Source organism: Penicillium crustosum (assembly GCF_028827405.1).
Source record: "Penicillium crustosum strain IBT 35664 chromosome Unknown utg000004l_segment0_segment0, whole genome shotgun sequence".
In the NCBI taxonomy this organism is placed as follows: domain Eukaryota; kingdom Fungi; phylum Ascomycota; class Eurotiomycetes; order Eurotiales; family Aspergillaceae; genus Penicillium; species Penicillium crustosum.
This window is the reverse complement of record NW_026623125.1, coordinates 445,933-470,243: the sequence shown is the minus strand read 5'-3', so window position 1 is coordinate 470,243 and position 24,311 is coordinate 445,933. Positions and strand designations below refer to the sequence as shown.

The 24,311-nt window shown below is 48.1% G+C and overlaps 8 protein-coding genes across 8 annotated transcripts; 3 read left to right on the top strand and 5 right to left on the bottom strand.

Moving 5' to 3' along the window:
- Positions 1–1,341: 1,341 nt before the first annotated feature.
- On the top strand, positions 1,342–2,675 carry N7487_009229 (uncharacterized protein; the record flags this gene model as incomplete). Its single annotated transcript, XM_056876959.1, has 3 exons — positions 1,342–1,409; positions 1,547–1,962; positions 2,545–2,675. 3 exons carry the CDS (start codon positions 1,342–1,344, stop codon positions 2,673–2,675), a joined length of 615 nt encoding a protein of 204 aa, XP_056725539.1.
- Positions 2,676–3,718: 1,043 nt separating this feature from the next.
- N7487_009228 (uncharacterized protein) lies at positions 3,719–8,107 on the bottom strand (the record flags this gene model as incomplete). The annotated part of the gene is made up of 1 exon (XM_056876958.1): positions 3,719–8,107. The coding sequence occupies one exon, from the start codon at positions 8,105–8,107 to the stop codon at positions 3,719–3,721; it is 4,389 nt and encodes a 1,462-aa protein (XP_056725538.1).
- A 1,180-nt stretch (positions 8,108–9,287) lies between these two features.
- Positions 9,288–10,865, bottom strand: N7487_009227 (uncharacterized protein; the record flags this gene model as incomplete). Its single annotated transcript, XM_056876957.1, has 1 exon — positions 9,288–10,865. The coding sequence occupies one exon, from the start codon at positions 10,863–10,865 to the stop codon at positions 9,288–9,290; it is 1,578 nt and encodes a 525-aa protein (XP_056725537.1).
- Positions 10,866–14,547: 3,682 nt separating this feature from the next.
- On the top strand, positions 14,548–14,895 carry N7487_009226 (uncharacterized protein; the record flags this gene model as incomplete). Its single annotated transcript, XM_056876956.1, has 1 exon — positions 14,548–14,895. One exon carries the CDS (start codon positions 14,548–14,550, stop codon positions 14,893–14,895), a length of 348 nt encoding a protein of 115 aa, XP_056725536.1.
- Positions 14,896–16,182: 1,287 nt separating this feature from the next.
- On the bottom strand, positions 16,183–16,530 carry N7487_009225 (uncharacterized protein; the record flags this gene model as incomplete). Its single annotated transcript, XM_056876955.1, has 2 exons — positions 16,183–16,315; positions 16,370–16,530. 2 exons carry the CDS (start codon positions 16,528–16,530, stop codon positions 16,183–16,185), a joined length of 294 nt encoding a protein of 97 aa, XP_056725535.1.
- Positions 16,531–17,585: 1,055 nt separating this feature from the next.
- N7487_009224 (WD40 repeat domain-containing protein) lies at positions 17,586–18,194 on the bottom strand (the record flags this gene model as incomplete). Its single annotated transcript, XM_056876954.1, has 1 exon — positions 17,586–18,194. One exon carries the CDS (start codon positions 18,192–18,194, stop codon positions 17,586–17,588), a length of 609 nt encoding a protein of 202 aa, XP_056725534.1.
- A 1,381-nt stretch (positions 18,195–19,575) lies between these two features.
- N7487_009223 (uncharacterized protein) lies at positions 19,576–21,427 on the bottom strand (the record flags this gene model as incomplete). The annotated part of the gene is made up of 2 exons (XM_056876953.1): positions 19,576–21,176; positions 21,361–21,427. The coding sequence occupies 2 exons, from the start codon at positions 21,425–21,427 to the stop codon at positions 19,576–19,578; spliced, it is 1,668 nt and encodes a 555-aa protein (XP_056725533.1).
- Positions 21,428–22,890: 1,463 nt separating this feature from the next.
- On the top strand, positions 22,891–24,201 carry N7487_009222 (phosphatidylserine decarboxylase; the record flags this gene model as incomplete). The annotated part of the gene is made up of 1 exon (XM_056876952.1): positions 22,891–24,201. One exon carries the CDS (start codon positions 22,891–22,893, stop codon positions 24,199–24,201), a length of 1,311 nt encoding a protein of 436 aa, XP_056725532.1.
- Between the last annotated feature and the right edge of the window lie 110 nt (positions 24,202–24,311).

Here is a 24,311-nt window from a genome sequence, read left to right as displayed (position 1 = left end):
ATGTTACAACCCAAATATGGGGAAAATTATGATAATATTAGGTAAATGGCTTGAGAGTAGGTTTGCAGTCCTGTGCGATGATGTCGTTAGTTTGGTTGCAAGTTATGCTGTTGTCTCTGGCATCTGCGAGAAACTATTCTTCATGTTACTTGAAAACCGGTATCAACTTTCTTGTTCATGCATTCATTCCTACAGACTGCATTGACCTCCATGGCAGCGTGTGAACAAAGCTTGTCAGGGTACCATCGGGTCTACAGGAACATACATTCCACAGCTAGTACGTGGCAGCCACATTCCTCAGGTTGCTCGCAAACGCGAGATCAGAGTTATGGATTTGACGTGAACGCCGCTGACGTTTCCTAACGAAAGAGAATTGTAACCGATAGGTGCTTGAGAATACTTGAGTGAAATTTCTGATGCTAGGTGAGCTTAGTTGATACAAGCTCATTGGATGCCGGATGCAGTTGCTAGAAGATCGACAAAGTGATCAGCCCTGCATAGGGATCGGCGTGAAGGGTTTTCGGTGCGCGAGTAGCTGTCAAAGCCTCCTTTAATGCTATAGCGAAAAAAAAAGCTAAGTAATGATTGTCAATCAATCTTTTTGTGACTGATTCTAGAACCAAAGGCTGCTCTACCAGATATCTAGGAAGATCCACTTGTCGTACAGCTCGGGGAAGCAGCGAGCCTCACGACCCAGCAGAAATTAAGTGGAGTGCTTCAAACTGTTGTCCGTTATTCTACCAACTACTCTTTTTGGGTACTTCGCTTGTCGAGAGAGCTATGGGGGCTCTCCACCCATTGTATGCCCCCATCTCTTCAGACAACGTGTCTTCACCCTATAGCCCTGAAAACAGACCATCCACAAAGAGAATCCACTTAATTTTCATTGTGACAGATCTGAAGTGGATCTCTGTGGAATTCCACGATGGTGGAGTGTTCGGCATAGATGTCCGCTTGCGAGAGCAGCACCTTCCTAATCGGGACATCAAACCACGTGACCACATCCAACCGAGCCATGTCCCCACCGTTCAGACGAACAGCAAATTTGGAAGATCATGACGAGATGGGCGTCGGGCTAAACCGCTCGCCCCAGGGTTTCAATGTGGAGTCGAGATCTGAGAAATGTGACATTCATTCCGGATGCGGAAATCACCAAATCTCGCTTCCACTTCACCCAAGGGTCCCATCGAGGGCAGAGAGGAACATCGAGGGCCAGAGGAACGTCGAGAGGCACATTGTTCCAAATTGAAAAATTTTTTTCTTTTCAATTGTTCATGGCATCACCAATTAACCTTAATTAATCTATATGCCGGATTTGGACACCTCGTCAGATCTATAAGAATGGCATCCCCTTCGCTTCAAACTCCTGCTAAATATCCATCTCCATCGCACCGGCATTATCACCCTAGGTAAGTCCTGAGTCCTGGCATCACAATGAAGAATATATATACTAACCCCAATCCCAGCTTCGTCGCTCGTTAAGACAGCAAGCCACACTTCATTTAATCCAATCGCTTTTGATTTTCAATAAAAATGCACTTCACAGCCCCCTCCGTGGCCCTGCTGGCTCTCGCAGCTGGTGTCCAAGCCGGTGGTGCCAAAGAGCAGCACGAACCCCCGTCCACAGCATTAAGAGCATTGGCAAGCACCAGGCTAGCGGCGGAACTGGCACCGGCGTCGCCCCTACTGGTGTCGTCCCTACCGGTGCACAGACTGGCACTCACCCAATTGCCACTGGTGGACACCACAACAACGGTACTGGTACACAGACTGGCAGCCACCCCATCGTGACTGGCACCCACAACAACGGTACCCAGACCGGTGGCAAGAACAGCACCATCATCGGCACTGGTACTGCTCCCTGCTTCAGCTGCCACGGCAGCGCGACCATCCCGGTCTATGTCCCTACCAAGACTGCCTCTGGTGGTGCTTCCCCCTCCGGTGGTGCTGGCGGTGTTGGCGGTGGCTCTGGCACCGGCTCTGAATCTGGCTCTGGCTCGGGTAGCAACGGCTCCGGCTCCGGCTCTGGTTCTGGATCCGAGTCTGGATCCGGCTCTGGCTCTAGCTCTGGAGGTTCCTCCTCCGGTGGTGGTGTTGTCGGTGGCTCCGGCTCTGGATCTGAGTCTGGCTCTGGCTCTGGCTCCGGTAGCACCGGCTCTGGATCTGGCTCTGGCTCTGGCTCTGGCTCTGGCAGCACCGGTGCTGGCTCTGGATCCGAGTCTGGCTCTGGCTCTGGCTCTAGCTCTGGTTCTGGTAGCACCGGCACTGGCTCTGGATCCGAGTCTGGCACTGGCTCTGGCTCCGGCACTGGCTCTAGCACTGGCTCTGGCTCTGGCTCCAGCACTGGCTCTGGCTCCAGCACTGGCTCTGGCTCCAGCACTGGCTCTGGCTCCGGCTCTGGCTCTGGCTCCAGCACTGGCTCTGGCTCCGGCTCTGGCTCCGGCACTGGCTCAGGCTCTGGCTCTGGATCTGGTAGCACCGGCTCCGGCTCCGGCTCTGGGTCTGGTACTTCATCTGGCTCTGGCTCTGGTTCTGGAACCGAAGGCTCTGCCTCCCCCAGCTCGACCGAATACACCCCCTCCAGCCCTGGCTCCAAGGTCACCGCACCCCAGGTCGGAGTTCTCAGCGCTGTTATTGGCAGCATTGTCTACGGTGCCGTTATGCTTCTCGCATAAACGTCTCGCAGTTACTTAATGTTCACAAGGCTGTCTCTTAATGTCGGTGTTTGTTAGATTGCTGGGTATCTTTTTGTTTCTTTCTGATATTTGATCTTGGAACTGGTTAAAACCAGGGACTTGATTCACTTGGAGGTGGGAGTATTGGGATATCTAGACTGGCGTTGGAGGATATGATGTTTGTTTTTTTGGTTTTTTTTTTTTCGTCTTTGTGGAGTTCACTGGTGGGTTGTTTGGAAATATATCAGTACTTAATTTAATTCTAATTCAAAGAAATGCTTTTTTGGATAATATTGTCTCGGTATATTTGCTTGTATGAACGTATCAAGACGAAAGACTAAGAAATAGATCTAACAATCCCCTCATAACCAGGATATAATTTTCCCTGAAACCAAAGCCCAATCCACGTACTTTCAAATACTCTATAGGAATAAAACTCAGACTCATTGATTAAAGCCTAATGGCCCCAGTGGCAAAAATGCAACCCTAGGTATATAGATAATAATAGAAGCCCGGAACACAGTCTAGCTGTCCCTGCAGGGTCGAGTGGCGAGTGTCTGCTAACCGTTTACCAGCCCGTTGACTTTGCTTTAAGGTTTGTCTGTATATGTGGATGGAGATTGGCTCGGTTAAGGTTTCAGATTGACTTCTGTGTCCTTGATGCAACCTGAGCTTCGCTGTGTGGGGCTGTGAGAGTCATCCATGGTCATTACTTTCCTGATATTACGAGATATCAACAGATTCTGCGTGATCGTAGAGTTGAAGGTTTGATAGTTGACCAGATGATGAATGACTTGCAATTCGAATTGTAGTTTTGATTTTGAATTTTTGGGGAACTAGATATATCGCTGCTAAAAATGAAAATGTATACATGCACCCTTTTACGACCTTCATCATTCACCATTCGCAAGAAAATGAAGCAAAAGAACCACCCCCAAACGCCAGAAAAATCACGCAATGCAACGCACATAAGAAAAAAACCAATAATTGCAACCATTGTAAACGAAAGCACCATCCATGAAACCACTCCATTCTCCATGTGTCTATACGCTCGATATCCAATTCACCCATTGACACCCACACCCGCCATCACCACCATCAACACCCCCAGCATCCTCTATCGTATCATTCTTCGTCTCACCAAGACCCTTGAAAAGCCCAGCAGCAGGATTAACAAGCTCACCGCCAACAGCACGATCCTCAAGCTGCAGCTGCACACCTGTGATATTGTAATGCCCGTCATCTTCGAGCGGGTAGCAGTAGACCATTTTCTTTTTCTCGGCGCCGCCGTGGCGGTCAAGTGTTATTGTTACCGGGTATGGGAATGAGCCTGGACGGATGAAGTCTGTTGCGGAGGATGAGGATGTAGGTTCATTTGTTGATGTCGGTGTTGTAGCCGAGGAGGTTGTGGTACTTGTTGCTGTGCTGTTTGATTTTGGGAAGAGGTGACGGTTGATTTTGTCCGGTTGCGTCCAGATTTGGATTAGGAGACGGGTTTGGGACCATGTGCATCGGTACTTTGCGTTGGATTTTGAGGTTCCGCCATTTGTGTCGGCAGGGGAGGATTTGGTTTGGGAAGTTAGGAAGATGGATTTGTCGAAGTAGCTGTAGAAACCGTAGTGTTCGGTTGAGAGACCGCGGTTGTAGAGGCGGATTGGTTGGGATGAGGGGAGGGGGTAGAGCATTGCTGCCGATGGGGTTCCGTCTGCGTTTTCCTCTGGTGCTGGAATTATGGATGAGATGTTGGGGTATGCGGTGCTGTTGGAGGTATCTGACCGGCGGTAGATGCTTGCCGAGGAGAGTGAAACGGGTGAGAGGAGAGACATATAGAACGGTGTTTCTTCACCGGCATAGGGTATAGTGTTGTTATCTGTGTATTGACCGAGGAAGCTCTGTTCTGCATCTGTTGGTGCTGCGGGCGATGGGTTGAAAAGTTCGTCACTCCTGATACGTAATTTCGAACTGGCAGTAGTGCTGTTATCGTATGTACCATTTCGGAAACTAATGGAAACACGGAAACTGGGCTGGTTCGCATTGTACGGTTCATTGGAATCCTGCTCATCCTTGGGCAAAGCACAACTCCACATTGAAGAGGGGGTGATACAAGTTGATTTTTCAAGCTGCGGCTGCGTCCCAACAACTGTTGCAATCCCAGTCGGCATGGGCGGATAACCTGTTAGGTTCAGCCACAGCGATTGAACAGGAGTATCGTGTCCTTTCTTTGTCAATGTGATTGCTAGAACGGTAGCCAGCGTCACGATGATTAAGAAGAAAATGCAGATCACGAAATACCATCTGCGTCGAGTACGACCCTCGCGCCCTGGTCGTCCGCTCTTCTTGCTGAATGGACCCCGACCACGCCAGAGGTTGCAGACTCTTCGGCCAGTGGCGTCTTCCTTTTCGAGTCTGCGGCGTCGGGCCTCATGAGGGCCTATCGCGCCGCTTGGGTTGACGCTTGAAACTCCAGCTGCAGGGTCATTATCGTAACGGGGCTGTGTATCATAGCGAGATGGAAGAGGAGCTTCTCTGGGATATTGCGTGTATGCAGGAGCCGGTGCCTGCATATCTGACATTGGGATAGAGCCAGGTCCACCAGCAGCGCGCTGGAAACCGGGAGAGATAGGCTCAGAGGGTTGTAAATGTCCCTGAGGTGGCCCAACTTCGGACCCTCCAGGCGGTCCCCGTTCTGTTTGAGGCTCCCCAGACCCAGGCTGCCGATGCTGAGCCACAGAAACTTGAGATTGCTCTTCCTGATGCTGAACCTCCGCTCCGGTAGGCTGGTTTTGTGGCAGAGGCGGCACAGGGGGCGCATTTGAGTGAGGGTGTGCGGTTAGACCAAACGGCCACCCAGAACCAGATTGTCGTCCCTGGACAACAAGCGGCCCTCGAGGCTGTGTTGCATGACCATAAGTTTCCTGTCGTGTCTGGGGAGGAGCCTGTCCATATGCGACTTGGGGTTGTTCAGGTGATTTTTGTGTAACAGGAAGTTCTTGTGGCTTCCCCTGTTGTTGTCCTTGTGGTTGTTCTTGTTCCGTATAAGCCCACTCAAACCCGGAGAAGTGTCTTTGGGTAGCTGGCTGTTGAACCTTTGGCTGCCCTTGTGGCTGTCCCCATGGCCATTCCGTCCTTGGTGTTGCTACTTGAGGGGCTGATACTGGCTGGACTATCGGCGGTTCCGAGATTTCTCGTGACGTTTCCTCTGATTGTGGCTGTTGCATTATCGGCTCCATTGGCTGTGCAACCTGAGGAGCATGAGGAGCGAAGACTGGCACATATTGCACCGTCGGCTGCAGAGGTTGTACCTGAGGCTGCGGTGGAGGCGTAGTGTAATGGAAATTAGTAACCGGGGGCGAGATATTGGTGATTATCTGCGGAGCTGGAGCCGGGGCGGGAGCTGGCTCAGGCATTAGAATAGGAGCTGGCGCAGGAGCGGGAGTTGGCTCGGGCATAGGAATTGGTGCTGGTGCTGGCGCTGGCGCAGGTGCAGGCGGTTCCAAAACCTGTCTATCAACTGGCTCCACAGGCGCAGCAACAGGAAGAGGGATAGGAGGTGAAGCAGCACTCTGGGATTGAGCTTCAGAAACACCGCCCCTGGTCCCATGCGCGGCTACCGAACCCTTCTCCTTCTCATCCTCGTCAACAACAGACGAATCCCACGTATGAGAACTGAACTCCGAGGAGGGTGACAACAGCTGCACCTCCTTCGCACGAACTGCATATCCAGCCTGAATCGACGACTTCGTCGTCTCAGGACGAGGCGAATCGATATCAATAAGTAGTCCGGCATTCTTAGTCGACGTCGTTGACGGATCTGGATCCTGAATTTCATTTTCACGCGTGCCTTCAAGACCAGATACCCCAGGCTCCCCAACGTCAAAAAGCGCAAGTCCCCGACCACCCTCCGCAGAAGGGTCTATCGCTCCCGCTGGCACAGTAACAGGATTGACGGGAGTAATCGAGCAAACATGATTAATGCATGCGAAATATGGCGTCTTGCTGAATAGCTCGTGTGCACAGGCTTGGTAGTACTCGGCTGCTTCACCCTGGATTGTCTGGTTATTACTGAACATGAAGGACATGGTGTTTTGTCTACTTGAGACGTTTGATACGTATGCTGGTGGTGGGGATTGGTGGCGTTCAGGACCTTGGGATTGGTCTGTCTCGAATGAACGGGATATCTCGAATGCTTTTTCGCCCATTGGTGCTGCAGTCTCTGGTGTATCGGGTGAGAAGCAGGATATTTCTTTCTCGCGCGGTATCCATTCTTTTCGCTCAGTTGGGCGGGTTGTGGTTGTTGTTGTTGATGGGGTTGAGGGTGATTCTTGTGGGAAGGATGGGCTGAGGGGGGATTTTATGGATCGGTTGAGAAGTGGGGAGAGGAGGTATGTCCACCAGCCTTGTGAATCGGGTCTGCCTGCATCTGCCTGGGTGTTGACACTGAGATGACACTGTTGCTGGCTTTTGGGGGCTGGGCGGAGTGTTTCTGGTGACCGGGGTGGACTGTCGTCTTCCCAGATCGAGGCTGTTGAGAGGGCGCGCGCGTTCCTTTCTACACCTGTGTTCTGATATTCGGTCCCTGAGGCGGGAGTTTTAGTAGCAGCTGAGTGTTGTGCGGGAATGGCTGGCACGGGTGGGACATCGGTTTCATATTGCCAGAGACGGGGTGTTGGCTGCGAGTAGACACTTGATGTTGCTCTTGGACGGAGCATCTCTGTGCTCGAGTTTGAGTGTGCGTTCCATGGTGCATCGCCCCGTGCTGGTGTAACGACAATCGATGGTGTCAGCGGGGTGCCTGCGCTGTCGAGCTCTTGTGATCTTTCTATTGACTCGCTGCGAGGCACAGTGAGTCCGATCATAACATGCCGGTCTGAGGGCGAGAGCGCATGCTCATGTCTATCGTGGAACGGATTTTCATCTCTCGCAGTTAGGAACGAGGCTCCAGTTCCCTTTTGGCTGTTTGTCTCGGGTAACCGCTGGAAGCCCCGTGAAACCCTCCTCTTGAATGTATCCTTTGGTTTCTGAGCAGTGCGTTCCTTCTCTCGCACTTTTGAAAGGAGCTTCAGGTCATTCAGATCGACGAACGGCGCAGCCGCGTTTGGTTCTGCTGGAATCGACTGTTTCCTCGGCGCCGGCGCCAAGGTGAAATCCGTAACGAGGTTCAGACCGACTGGTTTCCCGACGCTTTTACGTTTCTTGGTGATGCGGATATTCAGTCTCGGGGATTCGCGGGTGGAAATGGGCGAGCGGTTCCCATCCTTGGTCCTTGCCTCAAGCTGTTGTCGTGCTGCCTTGGATAGAAATGTAAAGGGTCGGTCTCGTTCTTCCTGGTCTTCCGAGGAGCATGAGGGACTTGAGATCTCTTCACTGATAGGCGATGATAAAGGGAAATTTGGTACTGGGACCTGCAGTTCTTGGGGCTTTCGTTTGAGCATGATGGTTTAGTAGACTTGACTGTGTCGAGATGTTAGTCTGCAGCGATGACAAGATTTGATAGTCATGCATACCATGTGTCAGGAAATCATGAAAGAAGGAAAAAAAGCAAGGAAACGAAACAAAGAGTGGTCTATTAATATTATACAGCAAGTAAAACAATGGGAGAAGGCAACAATAAACAATGGCCCTCTGAATAGGAGTTAATTGAGTCAAATGCAAAACAAAAGAAAGACAAAAGACAAAAGACAAAAAATAAGAAAAGCCCCGAGACTTTAAGTCCAGCTCGATTTCTGCATTGTCTGCATTTCTGCCGTTTCTGCATCATCACCGTGCAGATGCCAGAGAGTCCAGGCCGGGCACTGTACAGGACAGAGCTCAAGCTATAAACAACCTGGCCAATAATCATCGCCGCTGGTGAAGTTCTGCAGCGATCCCAGACAACCCGCTGCAACTAGCTTGGTGCTTCATCTTGAAGGTCCGTCATTGGACGACTGGCAGAGAGATCACCAGGGGAAGCAGAAATGAAGGTGATGGATTGGATGCGAAGGTCAGACTGAGGCCGGTCCCTACGCGCCGGACCGGGGGCGGGCGCTTCGAGAGGCCAATTAGTGGAAAGACAGAAATAGATTCTTACGATGATACTTATGATACTTATTATAATAACATATCTAAAGCAGGACTTGTCTTTCTGAAACAAGATGTTTTCGTGTTACTGTTTATATTATTTGATCTATTTGATTTCATTTCTATGGGGAGATGTTGATACTCCACTCTATAGTTACATACTAGAGAGTGATGATTTTGAATTGAAACATGAATATCGTAATTCAGCTATTCTAGCTATTCAATATTCCATATTCCATCTTCCCCTCCTATCGTATTCCATGTAGAGTGGCCCAGAAAAAAAAAAAGCAAAGCAATTGCGGGTATGAAACAACAAGACAGGAGAAAACAGAGACCACTCCAATAAGACCAATCAAAAAAAAAAAAAAAAAAAAAACAATTCAGTATAAATCAATCCCCAAGTCGGAAAAAACAAAAATTCAACTGGGAATTGCATCTATAAGAGGGATATATGATATCAAGAGAACAAAGTCCAAAACAAAGTCGTCGATGATAGGTTTTGCGTGACTAGTCATATCTCATACACAGCTTGAGCTTTCTCGCACCTTACACCCGCTACCGCCGCTCATATTCAATGCCCTGCATAGCCGCACTAGAGCCATTCATAAGGGGCGGTAACGTCCGCGGCTGCTCCTGAGTCACGCCATTGCCGAACCCACCAAACACAGGGCCCTGGCCATTGACCTGGTTGGAGGTCATTTGGTGGTGCTCAAAGATGGATGGAGGCCGGGAGGCGTTAGCTTGCTGGTTGAGTTGGGCGCGCATCTCATCCATCTCCGACTGCATGACCGCCCGGTCGCGCTGGGATTGTGCCACGGTTTTCTCCAACATCGCGATATAATCAATTGCCCGGGTGAGCGTTTCCCATTTGCTGGATTTGTTGGTTTGACCGGGTGGTAGACGAAGTCGGAGGGCTTCGAAGCAGTCTTTCATTTCGCTGCGCCGTTTGCGCTCGGCGAGTTTGTGCGTGACGCGTAGTTCGGGCGTACGGCTGTACGGCGTGCTGCCGGCCGGTCCGTCTTCTTCGCCGATCAACTCTCGCACGGCCTTGTGTTGGAGGGAGTGGTGGTGGTGTACATTTTGGGGTAGGTCTGGGAGATTGTTAGTATTGGGCGTGCAGTGGGTGTCGTATTGTGGCGGGAGCATACCATGTTGTCCTCGAGGCATCCGTTCCGAGTACATGCTATTCATCGACTCTGCCATGCTTCCTTTTCGGGAGAATGGGGGATTGGACTCTCCCTTCGAGGAGACGGAGCTGGAGCGGGCCATGTCCGGGTCTGGGAAGGCATATGCCATACCCGCCGTGGGTGCTTCAGCATTGTAAATCTCCGACCGAGGATTCGAGGAAATTGCCGGAGCAGTGCGACCGGCTGCGAAACTACGCTGTTGATCGGTGGCGCGAGGGCCCAATGGAGAGAGTGGCTGGCTACCTCCTGAGTACCGAGGTCCCCGGTATGAATTCATGTCGGTCGGAATCCCTCGTTCCCTTTGGAGACTGGAGACGATCGACGATTGGGACGCATTGGTGCTGTGATAGGGCGAGGCAGGGTTGATGGCGAGAGAACTGATTCCTTGGTTCATGCGACTGTCAACACTGCTGCGCCGGGATTCCGTCGTCTCGGCCACACTGGTGCGTTGGGAGGGAGCTTCGTAGTTCTGGTTGATGGAGGGAAGTGTGGAGGTTGGCTGGCTGAAGTTCGGAGAGGGTTGTTGAGTGCCAGCGGAGGACGGTGTGGTGGATTGATCGTGGGGGTAAGGGGAGCGATCGACAGCCGGATGTCCGCGATTCGGGGAAGGTTGCGACGCGGATATGAAGCTGAGCGAGGGATAATTGTTGCCAGTGCCATTGGTCGCCGTGGAGTAGGTGGACGATCCTACATGGTCAGCACCGCGCCGCTCCCATTCCGTACTAGGTGAGGGTCTCCTACTTGTGCTTTGCGGCATTGACCAATTCCCCGAGTCACGCTCAATCGTGTTCAGTGAGCCGTTCCCGGGGGATTTCTCCGCCGAGGCTCCGGTACCAGGCATATTCGCGGTGAGGGTCGAGATCGAAGGGAGGGTTTGCGTTGAGCCTGCAGTAGACTGAGGCCCTGAGACTGCCTCCCATGGGCGATGTGCGACAGAGGGATCCATGGTGGGAGAGTCTGAATCAGGCGGGGGAAACAGTGACGAAGAACTCAAATATTAACCCGCTCTCTTTTTTTCCCCCAACACTATCGCATATTCCAAATCCAGAGGGTAGAGAGATCAATTCGAGAAACGATTCACCGTGAAACCGTTTCGTTGTAAAGTTTCGAGGTTCGCGGAACTTGGGAGGTCAAAAGGAAGGCTAGATCGACGGTTAGACGTAAAGAGGTGAAAGCAACACCGATCAAGCTTACCGAAAGGAACGTGGCACGAAAGTGTAAAGGTATTATATAGAGTATTATGAAAGAAATAGAGAGAGTTAAGAGGGAATGTAGAGAGTGTAGAGAGTGTAGTGTAGAGAGTGTAGCCAAGAGTGAGAGAGTCGAGAGATTAAAGAATAGAAAATTGGAGAGTCGAAACCCTCGAGTCTCTTGAAACTCCTCTTTTTCTTTTTCTTTTTTTTTTTTTTTTTTTTTAACCTTCTTTTTTGGCATCCCCTTTATTAGGATTAAAATTAAAAAAAAGGAATAAAATATATAATATATAATATATATAAAAGAATAAAAGAATAAAAGAAAAGAAAAAATAAAAGGGAAATTCCCAAGAATGTACTGGTATTACCGCCAAGGCCCTACTGCAACTGTGTGTGCCACGAGGCTGACCCTGGGGAGTAAGGACTATACAGATACCTTTTTCGGTCTCCCATTACTCTATTCACATTAACCCTATTACCCATTATTAACTGCTTGTTTTCTCTCTTAATCCTTATTCTCTATTTTAGTTCCATATCTGTAAACTATATATGCAGACTTATCCATATACCCTACTATAATAGTGACATTCCTGAAGGAAGATCCCTAGAAAAAGCAAGGAGAACACGTTTCGTTGCATTCGAGTCTTCACGTCATCTGTTTTGTGTGGATTTCACTAAATTTTTATATATACTAGATTACTAGATTACTAGAATCCTATTGTTACAATACACATTCACGTGGCTCTGTCCCTTACAGGCTCTGCCTACTTATTGGAGTCTCCTGCTCTTTCCATCCAGTTAAGCTGCATTCGCGACCGGGGCTAACTGCACAATTCCGTTTGGGAGGTTAAGTACTGTAAGTACGAGTACGGACAGTATGAACATATAAACATATGTATAATAAATAATAATAAAAAGAACCATGTTGACGTTGAACACATGGCATGAGGATGCAGGGTTGATCGGCAGTCTCGGGGGCCAAATAGTCACAAATACATTCTCTTCTTTTTTGTTTGTTCGGGAGATTGGGCAAAGTACCAAGTACCGAGTACAGAAGTTCATCCCTGTCAGTTTAATCCTTGTCCCCCATGCGAATAAACTTGTCTTTTCTTCAGTCCCACACATGGCATCTGTTAGGGTCTCCTTTACTCACCGAAGGTGTGTTTGTTGACCATATATGTATCATATATATATACATATATACTTGGTTATATATATTTCGTTATCCTTTAAGATTATTATCTTTATATTATATGTTTTCCCAAGGTTAATTCTTAATTATAGTATATTTGGGTATATATTACCCTCTAGCTAAAACATGATCCACTTTCTCCCCTACCTATTTTCTGTTTGTTACACCTCGGACACAGACAGAACAGTGTGTCACGGATCACCCACGCTTCCATGAGCTTGAGCTTCATACCGTAGACCTGCACCCACCCGTTCCTGCCGCCCAAATCATCACCTGTTGACCTGTCAGAATCAGAGCCCTGGGTAGGACGGAGTACTATGTCGCGCGGCTATTTTCACCTATTCACGGGGCTATTGAGGGTAATATCCCGGTTCCGAACAGTCCAGTGTGACCTGGGAGTCTTGGCGAATATGACCACGCTTATTTTGTTTTGGTTTTTGGGATCTGGATCTGCCTTACTCCGTATGTATTGATTCACCTACGGAGTACATAATACAGACATCAGGTACTATTCCATAGTATTCCATAGTACGATATAATTTCATTGTCTGTTTCTGGAAATATAGTCATTGAGACAATGGGGACATTTACCCAAGGGGGGTGATTCACGCCACTGCAATCGCGGAACCGCGATGCCTGAACTAGGTGGCTTTTGGGTTGATGTGTCGATTTGATCTTTCCGTTTGATCGGGTGTTCGTCCAGAAATAGATCTAGACTGTAACGAGGAAATATAAAATACATACATAAAATACACTAAAATACAATAAAATACACTAAACCCCAATTTTTAAAAACGAAAATGAAATACAAAAATGAAAATGCATCGGCCAAACCGACGGTCTAGCCGACACCGCCACACTGTGGCTGCAATAATACGTCGTTCCTTATCCACCTGGGCACTAATCTACACTGCACCCAACCTCGGAAGGCTATAGCAATTTAGGCAGAAATTCAATATAACCAATATGCATGTCAAGTACCACTGTCTATCATCTTCCCCTTCCAGCATGCCACATGGCACCATCGTCGCCTTGCAGAATGTCTCGAAGATCGCCACCCGATCTACGGCACATTCCTCGAACTTCTGATACGGTAGCACTTCTCCATACTTGACGAAAGGACACTGCTTATCTGAGACTCCAAGCTCGATCTCTGCCAAACAGTTGCTGACCCCAGGTAAAAATAAACGAAAGGGCCCAGAAAAAAAAAAAACGGTCCACAACGGGAATTCTGAGTACGACTCTATCTCTACAACGTTGTACACCCTCGCCAACCTGCCTAATCTCGATCAAGGGGTGGGCATCATTAATTGTCAACCTTAGAGTTCGTTATGTCAATAGTGCGTGGCGAATGCGAATCCCTCCTTTTCTCATGGCTCATGGCTCGCCCATGGCAATCACCCATGCTCTCCCATCCCATCTGTTCGGTCCCATCATGGCGATACCGTGGCCCTTGCCCATTCCTGCATCCACGCCTCTTTTGAGGGTCGTGCTCGTGGACCGTGCCTTGCTGTGCTTTCCCAATAGTCTGTCTTGACACACGGGTCGTACCGTTCAGGGATGTAGGTACTTTCTTTTTCCTTTCTCTTTTCTTTTTCCAATTGCCTCTTCCAATTCCAATTCTAGCCTCATGTGCCCTCGCATGGAAGTAGCCCCTTCGCGCAAATAATGCCCTAGAATATGACTTTGTTTAAATAGTGTCCTCATAGTCTTCAGACCGAGTCTCCAGCATGCAATCTGACCCCGTGCCTCTATGCGTTCTGCACTACTCACTACCTGGTTATACACATGTATACACCCTACGGAGTACATTGCACATACTTGCCTATTTGCATATATATGTACGGTGCACTAGACGGAGTACCTCCCAACTCAAACTCCCCTGCCGACGATCCTCGCACCGGCTCCCGTTCCCCGAAGCTGGGGAGCGCACAGTCAAAGCTTAGAGGTTACATGCGAAAAAAAAAGATTGGGAAATATCATACCGGGATTTTTCAACTAGAATGTGAGCACGGATTCAATAATCAATTATAATCGAAGATATCCACTGACACCAGAAACCTCCCATTTTGTCCATCCGTAGCATCCGCCGGCGTGTCGCCCCCCAACCACCGCCGTAACACAACTATTTCGTACCCACCTAGGCATCAAGTGGTTCCTTAGCCACCCCACTGAAACAATATTGGCGCTCGCCATTGAGATGATTTTGTTTCAGCTCCCCCGGTGACTAAAATAACACCAAAATGGCTTCCAATATTTCAAAATTGGTTCCCGTCCAATATGGCCCAACCTCGTCCGATCGCATAAAATATCCAATCTACCCTCCCCCTCCTCCCTCCATACTCCTTACACCTGATATCACGATAGTTAACTTAAACTTCCATATAACATGTACAATCTCAACCCTGACTCCCACAACTCCTCACAACCGTCTGCCTCCCCAAAGTCTTATTCCGAAGGGCGACGTTCCTCGCTTCGGCTTCGATATCATCCACACTGCGAGTGAGCATAATATAACCTTCGTCATCCAGCGCAAAGAGAGCTTCCTTGAGCCACACCCGGCAAGTGATTCTCTCGCGGAATCGCACTGAATCGACGATTTGGATTTGACGAAGACGTTCGAGAAAAGGCGCATGTAGTGTAGGGTTTAACACTCCGTTTAACACTCCTATCTCGAGGGCTCCGAGCAGTAATTTATCATAGGTGACGGCCTGGTCGGGTAGATTCTAGAAGCGCCAGATGTTTGAGTTGATGTCGTTTAGTAGATGGTAGATCGAGCCTGATGTTGTATTCTGGTGTAGATAGAGGCGCCAGTGGAATGTGTAGCTCTTATCGCCGCGACTTGATAGGAGGATGTACAGGCCATTTATTTCAAAGGTGAGAGGTAATGCATCTATGTTGGATGGACCGGTGTACTCTACTGACGACATATTGGGTGGGTGGTTATAGTAGTCGTCTGTAGTCGTCGTGTGTTAGGATGGTAAAAGTGATGGTTTGGATGTATTGGTAGTGCGATGGAAGGAAAACACAACATGGCCTAAATGGGTTTGCTTGGCCGAACCGCTTTCTCGTTCGTTGTTATGACGCTTATTCTTCATATAGCGCTTAATCCAAGTAGTTCATTGGTGTGGTCTAATACTGGGTGTTTCGCGTTTAGGTTGAGCTCCCAGGGCGCCAAATAGGACGACTAGATGTGTACCACTCACAGCGTAGAATATACACTAGGCCAATAATATAATACATAATAAGAGGAATTATAGGAACTAAAATACGACCCTGTTGCCTGTTGCTGTTGGTACCTGGGCCCGTGATCCCAATATAGTACCTCAGGCTCCCAGGTGTCGATGGACCCATGGCCCCTCTTAGGACCACTTTTCTCCAACCTCGGCCCATCCCGTCGAACAGAAGTTCATTGGACATATCATCCTCAAAAAATGAGAGGAGAGAATAGAGACAAAATTCAAGATCGACGCGACGATCAGGCTTGTATCCACCCGGTCGCAACTAACCACCCCATTTGGCGAACCCCTCTGGATGAGGTCACCAATCTGGAATATGGTAATCATTCTACTATTATAGGAAAGGATCCACGTCCCCAACGGCTGTTCAGCACAAGTACCACAAGTCCTGCAAGCCCTGCGAGTTCAAAGTCGGTCGAAGGCAAAATATTTCCACCTAACCGCCATCCGAGGATGAGGCTACAGCTGCCTCAGCTAACCACCCCAATCTCAGATCTGACACCCTAGTCAAGAACCGCAACGATCCACGGTACTTTATGTTATATCAGAAGCCTTCAGCCATCCACCCACCCATATCTGTATGATCCTACCATTAGTACTTCGCACCTTCACCCCTGATAACCAGGTGTGATTGGCAGATCATTCCACGATCTCCCTCCCCTTGAAATCATCGTGGCACACCCCTTGCCTGCCAAAGCTCCACCGGGATCCATCCTGCTCTCGTTCTCGGTTTAGGTGCTGTCGCGTGTCGAATGTCAAAGGGCCTTGTATTCTGTAGGAAGGGGGTGAACTTAATACCTCCCCCGGTGGAGTACAGTTGCCATACCGTCCCAAACATGTCTTGTCTTGCATCATGAGAATTCCACGGGGAATCGTCGCCGCTTCCCAGGTTACCTCCTTACTGGATATGCGGATATGTGGATATGTTTTGCGCCATGTGTAGCTCTCCTTTTTTTCTCGGTCGAGGTACGGAACACATGCATGCATCGTACATGTGCACTACGACATAATGCAACATCATGTTGCAGAGACCTAAGAGCCTCCACTTGTGTACATATTTTGTGGCTTTACTTTTGGATTTGCATTTATATATTTTTTGGGTCAAATCCCCCCACCCATTGCCAAAATTAGCCGTAACATAATATTATGTTTGTTTTGTTTTTTCCTGTATCGAAATCATAGGAAATAGTCGTTAATAGTCCTTAATTAATACTCAATTATTTCTTCCTTGCTGTGTCTCAGATCATTTCACCTGAGGTCCATTTATTCCGCCATGTGCTTGTTTCAGTTGGCGCCGGGTCTCGGGATCGTCCCGCGTGTCTTTGTTATGGGCTTCAATTGCCGCTTGGAGCGACGGCAGTGTTTATTTGTAGAATTTATTGAGATTTCACCTGGTTGCTAGGTGTTGGAGATTAGAATTTTCAATGTGCATCATCGTATATTGTAGCCTGGTTGTATATTGAGTATTGTACTCGATGAATTGGTTGGAAATGCGAATATATATTTGTGGAAATATTGGTCGACCATGTCGAATAATATACTGCGTAGTAGTTACAATAAATAGCACGTAGAAATCTGGGATGAATCTTTTACCAATGAATAATATTTTGTAGTATAGAAATGAAATTAGATGCAGCTGCTATAAGCCCGTTCTTGTTACCTTCGACTTTAGGAGAAGACTTACTTTGCAGGTGAAAGAGTTTACCAATCCCTTATTCTTCTACCATTTCCCTTACTTTCTGCCTACTCGTTCATCTCCCCGGGGGCTGAGGATGTCGTGAGATGTGAATATAGAGTGTATAGAATTTATACGACAATGGCTCGTTAGTCTCATTTAATCGCCCAACTTGAATATCAACATTGGATCGCAATGTCTCGAGAGAGCGTCAACGTTATAACACGACCTGACCGACAGAGTATTCCCACACAAACTCCCATCCCTATCTCGTATGTAGCGAATAAAGGGCGAAGGGCCGGGCGATACTCCGAGGGAAGCCACAGGAGCCTTTTCCCTCGATATGTTATCCAGGCGATGTCGTCACTCAGGCCATATCCAATTTGCTGTTCCACGGCGGGGGTAGATTGAGAGGGCTGGTCGAAATGAGCATATCATTGATCAATTCGAATGTGCCAGCGACAGTATGCAGGCGATTCGGAGTGCTTTTATCAAATTCGAGAAATGTGGGCACGTCTACCTCAGAAAACATGTCATCGGAAGATTGCACGACAGGCAACTGAAGATCGATCGAGGAGATGTATTTTCCAGTGCCTGACTCCTGAACCGTGATGCCCAGATTCCAGACTTGAAAATCTTCATCCTTACGCCTGTGTGTCATTGATGCAAGCCAACGTCCATCCAAAGACCAGGAAATAGATAGCACCTCCCCGTCACTCTCACCTAGGTCTGCTATACATTGTCTGGTCTCCGGGTCCCAGATTCTGATTGTCTGGTCGTCTGATCCCGACGCCAGTCTTCCATCCGGTGACCAGCGCAAGTGAAAAACTGGTCGACTATGTCCCTCGAGAGTTGATATGCGTTCTCTAGTGACTGGATCCCAGACCCACACTTCTCCACTAAATGACCCGGATGCGAGCCGCTGGCTATCATGGGACCAGCCAATTGACGTAACATGAAGGCTATCGGGGAGCATTGATGCGTAGCTGGTTATCGGGTCCCAGATTCTTACTCCATCAAAGTGTTCCGACGATGCAAGCCAGGCTCCATTTGGCGACCAGGAGAAGGTTCCCCCGGAGGTTCCCTCCATGAGCCCATCAAACTTTTGAAACGTTGACCTGGACTTTTTGATGCTTGGATCCCAGATTCTAATTGCTTTTCCAGCTAATGCGGTATGTCTTCCATCGGGAGACCAGGCAAGTGAGGATCCACCTGAGCGATGTAACTCATAAAATGACAAACAATCTCCAGTGGCTGTATCCCAGATTCGGACTGTGTTATCATCCAAACTTCCTGACCTTGTCGCAACTCGATTTCCATCCGGAGACCAAGCAAGTGATATAACATCGTCACCATGTTTCTCAACCCCTGATACACAATCTCCAGTCGCTAGGTCCCAGATTTTGATTGTTTTGCCAGCTGATGCCAGTTGGCTTCCATCCGGAGACCAGACAGTGGGACGAACAGGACCGCTATGTCCACTTAGGACTGACAGACAAGCCCCATTGCTTGGGTCCCAGACTCTTACAGTTTCATCGTTTGACGCTGAAGCGAGTCGACTCGAGTCTGGCGACCAGGAAATGGATCGCACCGCACTGCTGTGATCGTGGAGATCGAAAATACATTGCCAACTGACTGTATCCCATATTCGAATAGTATTACCTGACACTGAGGCGAGTCGTCTACTGGGTGGCAACCATGCCACCGAGGAAACGTCATTTCTATGCCCCTCAAGGATAGCTAAGCATTTTCCGGTGTTTGGGTCCCAAATTCTGACTGTTGCATCAAATGATCCTGAAGCAAGTTGCATGAAATCTGGTGACCAAGCAATTGTATGTATCTGGTTGTCATGTCCGCGGAGAGTTGATATGCATTGGCCGGTGACTGGGTTCCAAATTCGGATAGTCTTATCGTCTGATGCTGAGGCGACTCGCTCATCATGTTGTATCCATGCAATAGAGCGCAGTTCATCTTCGTGTCCTCTAAGAACTGATATGCATTGTCCTGTGGTTGAGTCCCAGATTCTCGCGGTTTTATCTTTTGATGCTGATGCGAGGCGCCGGCCATCTTGGGACCAACCAATACATTGGACGTCCGAATCATGACCTTCAAGTGTTTGAATGCATGCGCTCCAGTCATCTTCGACTGATGGAGCGTTGATAATCCAGTCTACTATGTCCTTTTGGTAGCAAAGTCTGGTCATGCTCTGGGTTGGGCTGAATATCAGAGACGAACTGTATACCTGTAACGGGCCGCTCTCAATTCCGACCTTGTGGTATCGGATAAATCGAGAAGCGTCATGGACTTGTTGAAAGAAAGTTGATGATTTCTGGTTTTCCTATTATATTGTGGTGCATTTAGTGAGATGAGATACTCAATTCCAACTCGAGGTGACCCCGAACCTTAAATAAACCCTCAAGCTTAAGCATCGCCTCTATGCCTCTTGGAACGTTTCTCATCAGACAAAGCGCTTCAATCCAGTGGAGGTATTTCTGCTGTAGAAAGGTGTCCACGGATTGGAGATGGTTGGGCTCAATATCTGTGGTCTCACTGGAATATCCATCTTGAAGATGATGTGCCCAATACAGACAAGAGTAGTGTGCTGCTGCTAATGGGTCTGGACTAGGCTTTGTAACCTCGTCGATTTGCAGCCCTGGGAATGCGATGTCGTAGATATTACGACGAAGTGACTTAGACATAATATATATAGAGCGGGAAAATATTTTGTGGTGCTCGGCGGGTATACCTCCTGGGAAGACTTCATCTAGGGCTTTAGTAGTCAGGAAATCCTTTGCAGATTGATGAACAAAGAAGACAGTGTTCTCGCGTAATGTCAGAAATGAGCCACACAGTTTTATAATGTCCGAGAGAAAGTCATCTGGTGGGAAGTCGTCGTCATCTGTCGAGATGCCGTCAGGCATATCGACCAAGGCCACTAGTTCATTCAATGTGATAGGTCGGTAGACAGTTGAAGCCACACCAAGTATTCTGTTACAAAGCTCCGCATCCTCGGAGTCCCGGATCTGTTGAAGCATTCGCCTATAGAGAGAATCAAGTCCGGGCGGAAAGGAAGTCAGTAGCTTAGAAGTGTTCCAAGGCCTGGCCTTGGCGAGCTCTTCATACACCAATGCTACCCAAAGAAAGGTGTCTTGGGAGTTCAACATAAGATGACTAGCGACAATGTCTCGCACGGCAGGTTTATACTTCTTTTTCTCTGCCAATTGCTGAACTTTAAACTGGATGTAGATAGCAACGGCCTCGGAAATAGACGTTGCATTTAACTCCAGTGAAAGTCTTGTTTTTTGAGTTGCGACCTCAAAATACTCTTCGATGATCGGCCAGTTTCGACTAGAGACAATCCACTTCACGCGAGAGTTACCAGAAGATGATGCTTTGGCTATGAGATCAAGTAGGAGAGAAAGGTCCCCGGTACATTCATCCAGTGCATCGATGATGAAATAAGTGTCTTTCAGAGTCGAATCTTCCAGAATGTCCGACAAGATGCCTGACAAAGCTTGCCACGCATTTGCATCCTCGAACAGCTGCTTTCCCGTTTGATCGTACCGTCTTCGTATATGCTGGATAACAGAAGGCTGCTCGGAAGCAAGCATAAAGATCAAGCCGCGCAGAACGGCAATGGCGTTATTGATGCGCTCATCAGTTGCCTGACAGAAGAAAAACGACACATTCGTCGTGGCGTTGTCAATTGAGTTTCTTAACTCATCGATAATGCCGCAGAGGAGCATAGTCTTTCCTTTTCCAGGATCACCCTGAATCCAGAGAAGGCGGACCTCCTCGTCCAGGGTCCACTTTTGGAAATCATTGTTCTGTAGTACCCAGCGATACGAATCTTTGAGGAGTCCTCCCTTGGTTTTCTCAATGCGAGTCTTATCATCGCGTGGGTTGGTTGTTTGTAAATCCCGTAGACAATTCTGATCCGCTGATGTTTCTGATTGCCCTATACGCGGCAGGAAGTGGAACGATAATTAGCTTGATCCAGAATGCATTGGACCTTTCATTCTTAACCGACCTTGGGGTAGGTATATGTTATTGGTGATATTGCCACTATTGTAGCCTATTTGGGCTCCATTGTTTGGACCATTAAAATACGCCGCTGAAGCCATCATGGATGCCCAGCTTACGGGCAAGAGTGGTTGTGATAATAAACATCCATGTGGCTGGGCCAGCGCCAACAGTTCTACCCCTCATCAGGTGACTGCGTTCAACCCTAAAAGGGGTTAGACACTGTTCCAGCAGTGATTTTTGCTGTGCCAATACACGATCTGCAATTGCCACATAGTTTCACATGCATAGGTCATGCTCCATATAGCCATAGCTCGTTCTCTCTTCTTTTGTTTGTTTACGTAGGAGAAGGTAGAACCTCACGGCCACAGGGTCTTGGTCGCTCATTTAGTCAGCACCTGCTTAAGGTTGTCCAACCTGGTTATAAATTTCAACTATCTTTTGCACTGATTCTAGTTTATCGATTAAATATTAATATACTAAAAATATCGCTATGATAAGTAAATGATATCATAGAACTACTATAGATCTACCTAGATGATAAAACTAAAAACTTTTATATCCTATTAATTACTGATAAAACGAATATTTATTAAGGAGTTGGGAAAATGATAGTTGGTATATTTAACAACAATTCCTGTGTACCATGATTGGTCTCTAGAATAATGCAGACATGATCGATTTGTGATCTTTTGTTGATAGTGTAACGTGTTACCACCCCTTCATTGGCCCCGTGGTGCTTGGGAAACGCTCCATCACTCCGAGCCATAATACTCACAAAAATGAGCTAAGATGAATGCTTCCATCGAGCAGTGGAAAGGATCCGCTAATATTCGATCATACTTGAAAGTGGCCATTGGCTGTTGTGACTGAAATCTTGTAGGGTACCACAGTTACATGATCCCAGACGCAGGTAGTCCCAGTATCCGGTCACATTCAATATTCTTCCCTCTTCTACTAGTTGTATTACGCTGCATACCACCGAACACGGAAGCCTGAATAAGAAAATGAACCAATGTCATGGCTACAAGATCAGTGGAGTAGGTCATATCCCCCGAAGTCAGCCAGCCATGAAAAGAGTTACATTGAAGAGTCTGTTTCTGTGTCATAAAAGCTGATTACCGTGAATACCACGAGTGCTGCAAAGGCACCAGCTGGTGAATCTTCCTGGAGTTATATAGATCTTCTTTCTGTCAGCCACATACTCTTTATCAACACCGCTGGGCCCATGTAACAGCCTATATACCATAGGATCAATGCACCAGCCTCTTCAATCCAGAATAGCTCTATACTGAAGACCGATAGAGACTTACCGTGCCTTAGATATTATGTAACATTCGACAGTAGTCTACTCATCATGTCACATTATTCTACACTTGACTCGGCCTAGGCGTGGGTAAATAGACTTTACCATTCTTCTTTTACAACTGCACTATACATTTTTTGCTGAAGTAAACGTCATATATCTCTACATCTTCGAGACATTTGCGTTACTTCATGACGAGTGAAATGCTCAGCATGTCTATCCAAGGAGGCAAGTCACAATATAAATATTTCGGGACAGTCCTGTCTCATAGTCGGAGCAGCACTCTTTGAAACTCTGAATACGAAGTATCATTAGTCTGCCCTGACTTTCAAAACTTGCCACAATGGACCACACGAAAGCCCCAACTTACAACTCCAAAGAGGGACTTGTTCTCGATTTGAAGAATTTCATCTGTCGCTGCTCAACTCGAGTGATGAAGTTCAATGCCGCGATTGAATCTGCCATCGATGACGGACCAGATGATATGAAGGCTGAGGGGATTACAACCCTAGACTCTTATCTCCAATATTGCGAGAGACTTTTGCGATGGGTGCCCAATGTGGATACGACGGGTGATGAACTGCTGCGCAAGATTTTGGTCTTCTACTGGGTCTTCGACCAGCCGACCATCCTCGAGTACCAAACTCGGATCTCGCCTGAAACCTCCAACGACGACCTATCCTGGCTTTCGTATTGGCTCGTCTCATTTGCACGACAACAGGGACTGTTCTTGAACACCCCAGAGTCCGCAGGGCTTCTCTACACCTTCTATCTGAATCCGAAATACAACCAGGAAGCGGCATTGTGGGAAAAGCCGAAATCCGGTTGGCAGTCTTTCAATCACTGGTTTTCGCGTAGGTGGAAAAACATCAATAGCGCGCGGCCCATTGCGGGTCCCTCAAACGACCATGTGATCATGATGCCCGCTGAATCAACTTATGCTGGAAATTGGCCAATCATAAAGGGGAAAATTCAACTCCAGATCAAGGGTGTGGACTATTACCACTGGCCCGTCAAAGACCTGTTGCAGACCACGGAAGATACTTGGAATGAGGGCCACTTCACCCACTCTTTCCTGGGACCCACTGATTATCATCGTCAACATGCACCAGTGAGTGGGGAGGTTATTGAGGCAAGAGTCATCCAGAACCAGGTGTATTTGCAGGTGGCGAAGAACACTGCTACCGGCAAGATCTATGCGGATCGGGCTATGGTTCGTGCCCCAGCTGAAGTCAAGCGTCGACGAGGTGTGCGTGTTCAATACGAGTCCGAAGGTGAAAATAGTGAAGGTGGTGAAGATTCCGGCCCTGGAGCCTCCAAGAAGGACGATCTCGATGCCCCGGACGATGCTGGCTACCAGTGGTGTCAGACTCGGGGATTGATTGTGATCCAAACCGAGAAGTACGGCAAAGTAGCCATTCTGCCTATCGGAATGGCTCAAGTGTCATCGGTTATGTTGACCGTGAAAAAAGGTGACCACGTCAAGAAAGGGGACAACATTTCATACTTCCAGTTTGGCGGATCTGATTGTGTGATGGTTTTCGAAAGAAAAGTTCATTTCAAAGCAAAACCAAAAGACAAGGTGAAGGTCCGAAAGCAAATTGCTACTTTTGAAGACTTGCCGGTTGCTGATGGCCCTCCTCCGAGACGCTGAGAAAGTCTTTCTGAAGCAGGGACCATCATTTGAATCTTCGCTGTCGAATATTGCTATACTGCTCTGATTTGTGTTTCTGGTGATTGTTTCTTGTAGTGTATCAAAAAAGT